Source organism: Mytilus galloprovincialis, chromosome 8 (assembly GCF_965363235.1).
Source record: "Mytilus galloprovincialis chromosome 8, xbMytGall1.hap1.1, whole genome shotgun sequence".
Classification (NCBI taxonomy): Eukaryota; Metazoa; Mollusca; class Bivalvia; order Mytilida; family Mytilidae; genus Mytilus; species Mytilus galloprovincialis.
This window is the reverse complement of record NC_134845.1, coordinates 33,325,707-33,331,583: the sequence shown is the minus strand read 5'-3', so window position 1 is coordinate 33,331,583 and position 5,877 is coordinate 33,325,707. Positions and strand designations below refer to the sequence as shown.

Genomic DNA, 5,877 nt, shown 5'->3' with positions numbered 1-5,877 from the left:
TATCACCAAAACAGACTAAACAGTAAAAATAATATCAACAAGGTCTTGGTACCTTCAGATAAACTTTTGTTTAGAAAAACGACGAGACGTTCTTTGGCATACCCCTTGTTCATCATGTTTCTCAGACTCTGGATAATAAAATAAATATACGAAATTATGAAAGGAGGGCATTTTACTCTGATGGTCAGATCAGAAGTGACTTATTTTATACTATCAAACTTCAGGAAATTTAGTGCGCTCTTTATATTATGCAACTGAAGTTATGTTGAATTTTTCAGCACTAGTTAAGATAAGTAATGGCTTAAAAAAAGATTTAATATACTTCATAATTCGAAATAATAAGTAAAATACATAAATGTGAACTAAAAAAGAACAATGGAAAATCAGATATTTTTTTTTTATTTTTTCATCCTCGAATTAAACTCTCCGTATCATCATCGTAGCATATTTCAGAGAATATTCGGAACCCTTCCATTGCTCCCATTGTATAAGATTTCCTCTTGTTATACCTTTCTTATTGTTTGCATATGGAAATGTAAAACAGACAGATTCACATGCATTGAACCACCAACCGCCACCAACTCTTTGATGAATTAATGCACAGTTTGCTTTATATTCATCATTGTCTTGGTCAGATGTAGTGAATTTCTTCCCGTTGTGATTAGAGGCTGCAAACGCATCGCCTAGAAAATAAAATTGAACACATTTTGTTTTGATTGAATCATAAGTTTGAGTCATATCTTATGCTATACTAAGTATTCAGAATGTGTCTAAATGTTTTGGAATATTACATACAGTGCATAAACTTTTCTTTTATTGAACACAGTTAATCTTCTTCCTGGTCTTACTATGTCGTAAGTTGCTTTCTCATTGTTACTGAACCCAATATATTTAAACATGAAATTATGAAAACAACGGAATCTTTTCATATTAAGTTTTGTCAATTCACAAAAGTTTTGAGAAATTAGGATGAACAAATCAAAAGAAAATACGAATGACACAAAGGAAAACAAATCAAAGTTAGACGAACATCTGGATTAAAAAGCTGAATACTATGAAACTTACTGTATCTAAATAAAAAATAAAATATACTGGTATACGCCATTTATCAATTTGCACTTTTGATTTGAAGGAAGTCTAGTTTATTAGTATTTTGCATAGTATGGTTAACCTAATTACCTGCATTTCCAGAATATCCACCAACTGTTAGTTTATATTTCGAGGCAGCACCTCCAATACTGAATTTTGAGTATTTGGCATACCTCTTTTCACCTTTAAAATTCTCTATGTCCACTCGCATTTCAGTATTTTTTACTGAAGTCAGCTTATGAAGATATTTGTTTCCTAGAAAACACGGGGAAAACATTTTTCATTATTATCTTTATTCTATATATCTATGATGTGTCAAGGTGCAGCATTTTAGAACGGTCAAACAAATTTCAGTAGGTATCGGTTAAACATTCAAAGAGGCAGCGCCGACTTTAATACAAGTATGGAATACGACCATTGGATATTTTAGCGAGGAATTTGTTTCTTTGCGTACTGACTATTCCTTTGTGTCTGATGTTACGCTTGTTAATAATTTCCTTTCTCAATTTGATGTTATATCTAGCTATTCCATAAATATGTAGTTAGTGACAATCCTAAGGTGTTATGGAATAACACAAGTTTTGTTTAATTCTTGATGTGCATTATAGTGACTTGTTAAACACTGTTCCCTACATTTTTCAAACTAGTTTCGGATAAATACACACAAATTCATGAAATACACATGCTTTAAATGGAACCCACAGAGTATAACAGATTCTAAGAAAAATGTCAGTGGAACCTCGAGATAAGATAAAGTGTAAAATGGTAAATTGATGTTGTAAACCGTATAATAAATGGTACGAAATTAAAAGACACACAAGTTTATGTTAAACCTTTAAAAACAACTAACAAACGTTTAGACTAAAAGAAAATATAGTGCTTGACTTACCTAACCAAAATTCTCGTTTTAAATCTCCAAAACCATTTTCATATTCTATCCAATTTTTATTGAAATTCTGAGAACCATCCATTCGTCTGATAAGAACCTTGGAATGTTAAAGATATATCAGGTTACTGCTTGCCCGAAAAACCCACATTAGATGTGTTAATTTCAATTAGTGTTTTGTTTGATTCTATGTATCACATGTGTAAGTTCCAAACAATAATATATAAATGTGATTTTGTTGTAAGAATGCTTTCACATTTTGATCTGTAAAGATGGACCCTTTTAATATTTACAGTTTTTTTTTTACATATTATATATAATATATATTAATTATGGTTAGATATGTATATACCTTATTGTTCATGGTATCAGTGCTACCTAGTTTTTTATTGGATGGTGGTCCAGAAGGCTGAGGCGAGGGTTTGTAGACAAAACAAAATCAAACAATTTTCTGATTTTTGACAACAAATGCTTGTTATTTTTAGGAAGGTTCTTCCTCATCCTGATTTCTGAAAATCATAGATACGTTACTGCTGTTATAGGTTCATGCTAAGACTTACTTGCAAGTTTTATATGCAAGTGAAAGAATGGAAAATTATCATGTTGAATACCAGTCGTATTAAATTAAATTCTTGAATTTTCATCAAATTTTAAAAGTATGAAAAAGTTAAATTCACAGATAACTCACAGTCCAGCGCCCGCCGTCGGTCTTCATATCACAATAAACCTTGAATCCCCTTCCAGCAGTGGGATATATTGCATACACACCACTGATGTGATGTTTGGGGTCCAAGTCTGAGCAGTCTTTCGGCTTACGTTCTGTAAGATAAACGAAAGAGAAAGTTATTATACATCATGTGAATGAATTGAAGAAAATGAAGGAAATACGTCAAAAGAGACATATGACAATGTTAAGTAAACGAAAACGTTCGATCTAAAAGATAAAAAGTTTTATATGATGTAGAACGGGTGTGCTTTGATTGTATTAGACTGTTCTATTGTCTTGCCTACTTTTGCAAATTGAACGTTAAAAGAAACTGCGAATTTAACTTTTGATATTATGTACTAACCTGAAGGTTCAACTGATCTGAATTTCCCAGTCGCTAAGATATTGAGAACTCTTTCAGCAGTCGCTCCATAGAAACAAACACCTGGAAGATATGACGAAATATAAATGGAGTTGCACATCGGTAACCAAGTAAATAACTAAACATGTTTTTCTAAATATTATACAGTTATGATAACATTAGATGCATTTTTCATTATAACACGTTATTGTGATTGGCTTATAGCAATATTGCGTCATTCTTCATTTCAATATGAATTGCATGAACTGTAACATACATGAGACAAACGTTTGCACAATAAAGTGCACAGGTAGATAAAAGAAAAAAATCACTTTATATTTATCGTGTTTTCATGATCATCCACGCTTCATACAAAATGTACTTCGGTCAACGCTTTTACACTCAAATGAATTTACAAAAAGAAGCATTCAATTCTCAAATGAACACTTACGATTCAACACATCCTGTCGATACTAAGGCTGGTCTTTACACTAAACACATTGAATGTGTACTGATTGATATTTCAATCTGGGAAACAATATTTATGTTTTATGTGTAATTGGCGATGAACTGACGTTTGGTAACTGTGAGTAATCGCCGATCGAAACGTTGTACTTTCTTTCATTTTCTCGGTTCTTTTTTATTAACCTTGTGTCAATCCGAGGAGTTAAGACTTTTTCAATTAATTTTTTTTGGTGAGTTCTCATATTATCCTGATAAGCCGCTGTCCCTGCTAAAGAAAGAATAGGGCTCTCGCAAACATGTTTAACCCACCATATTCTACATATGCCTGCCCCATGTCAGGGGCCTGTTGGTTTCCAACGATTATATTTGGTGTCTTTAATTGCCATTTTATTTTATAAATTAGGCCGTGATAAAACACTGGGATAAAGCATGTTTTGCTGGAATTTATTCCATCGAATGAATGTGACCAGAAGTTTACAAAGCCAAAAGTATAAAACGTTGAAGAACATCGTTAACATGACAATACATGTGTTGTATTAGTAATGCATATTCAAAATCATTCATTTGAAGAAATCGAACAGTAAGTGCATAAAATGAGCAAATAACAACCATGTATTTCCTGTCAAAGATCTGTTGAAAATGATCTCTTCATTTTGTCTGGCAATTGTTCACATAAAAACTAAAAACTTACCAGAATCAGATGATGACTTGACCATGTGTTTGTTTGAAATATTATCCGATGCAACCAACACAATTAAGGCAGTAAAAATAATCGTAACGGTAATATGTCTTGCCATTGTTTACTGTCAACTTTAGAAACGTTTATGTGGCACTATTTTATACTTTTATAATACATAGATATCCTTGCGTGACACGACTGATGCAACAGATGGTAACAGGGAAGTATTGGCATAGACACGATCTTTTCTGAAGTTCTTGGAATTTTACGAAAATCATACTGGTTGACTGTTTTGAAAGATCTGTTTCACAGATGACAACGGATATGTTCAAATTTTCGTAACCACAATTCTGTCCTCTATTTCCTCGAATTAGACTTCTCATCGTATGTGTATTTTCATGAGAAACACTACAGGTGCCACATTTGGAGCAGGATCTGATTAACCTTGAAGGATTCTGAGATAAACCGGTTTTTGGTTGTGTTCGGGTTGTGCAGTCTTAAACTTTCTATGTTTTGCTTTGTATACTGTTGTTAGTCTTGGAGTCATTTTTCATGTTGCTTTTTTGCATGCCATTGTCAGTTTGTTTCGACTTATGAGTTTGATACCCTGTAATTGGTATTTTTGGTCTCTCTTTTGTGGTTAACAATTACTACAAGAATAAAAAGAAAAACATAAGTAACATTTTTAATATGAATAAAAGAAGGTCTGGGGGGAAACTTCATTAAGACAGGACAGCAAAGCAACGACAAAAATAAAAAAAAGTGATTTGATCTTTAAATAAAGAGAGGTCAATAAAATAGTTTATCCAATGAATACCTCAATTTTGAAAATTTTCATTTTCATGGTTTATTGCTTAATAAATTCATTTATTATTAAAAAAAAACAACGGAAAAATACCCCAAATAAAAAAGCCGTCATTTAGAAGGCAGTAAGTGTTCGCCGGAAGTGAAAAAGACAAGAAGTAAAGTGTGTGTTGCCAAAGTGGAAAATCGAGCTACGTTGTACGGAAATTAACTAGGAACAATATAAAACCTGGAAGAAACATAATCAATGACTATTGGAAAGCATACGAGTGTTTGGGTTAAAAACAAACAGCATTTAAAAGAACCGTTCAATTTAGTTGATCAAGATAAAGGAGCAAATGGAAACACATCTGAAAACGCCTGGTGCATCAGCCCACCATAGAAGATTCTAACCATAACTTGCAATTCTTTTCCTCAATACATAAATGTAGTGACACGATTTACATAATTATAAAAAGGAATTCAAGTTAAACCAGTGATATTGGAGGTTTTGAACTTGGAATTTGCAAGAGTTTATTTATTCACAAGTATATTACAGCCGATTTCATTGAGTGTGTAGCTAAATGTAATATCTTTGGTTAGCTTGCTTGCCAGCTAAATCGTTAAGTCATTGTTAGGTAAAGTATATTACCCTCCTTCCGAAGTAGCCTAATCCTACTGACAGATGGATTGGTTATCTGTCGGACTAGCCTACTCTTAAAGGAGGGTAGTTTACCTAACCTAATAATGACTTCTAGGTTTAGCTTGCAAGCAAACTAACCAAAGATATTATCTTTGCCTATACACTCAATGAAATCGGCTGTAAAAGTGTTTGTTTTTGGATATTGTAAGCACTATGATTTTTTTTTAAATAAGGATGTGGTATATCCAAAAATTGCATTGGAATA

At 32.4% G+C, this 5,877-nt stretch overlaps 1 protein-coding gene across 1 annotated transcript; it reads right to left on the bottom strand.

The window, feature by feature from the left end:
* Positions 1-383: 383 nt before the first annotated feature.
* LOC143043246 (fibrinogen-like protein 1) lies at positions 384-4,854 on the bottom strand. The gene is made up of 6 exons (XM_076215645.1): positions 4,199-4,854; positions 3,046-3,126; positions 2,664-2,794; positions 1,979-2,075; positions 1,180-1,344; positions 384-683 (listed from the first exon to the last, which is right to left on the bottom strand). Exons 1-6 carry the CDS (start codon positions 4,302-4,304, stop codon positions 418-420), a joined length of 846 nt encoding a protein of 281 aa, XP_076071760.1. The 5' UTR covers positions 4,305-4,854; the 3' UTR covers positions 384-417.
* Positions 4,855-5,877: the final 1,023 nt, after the last annotated feature.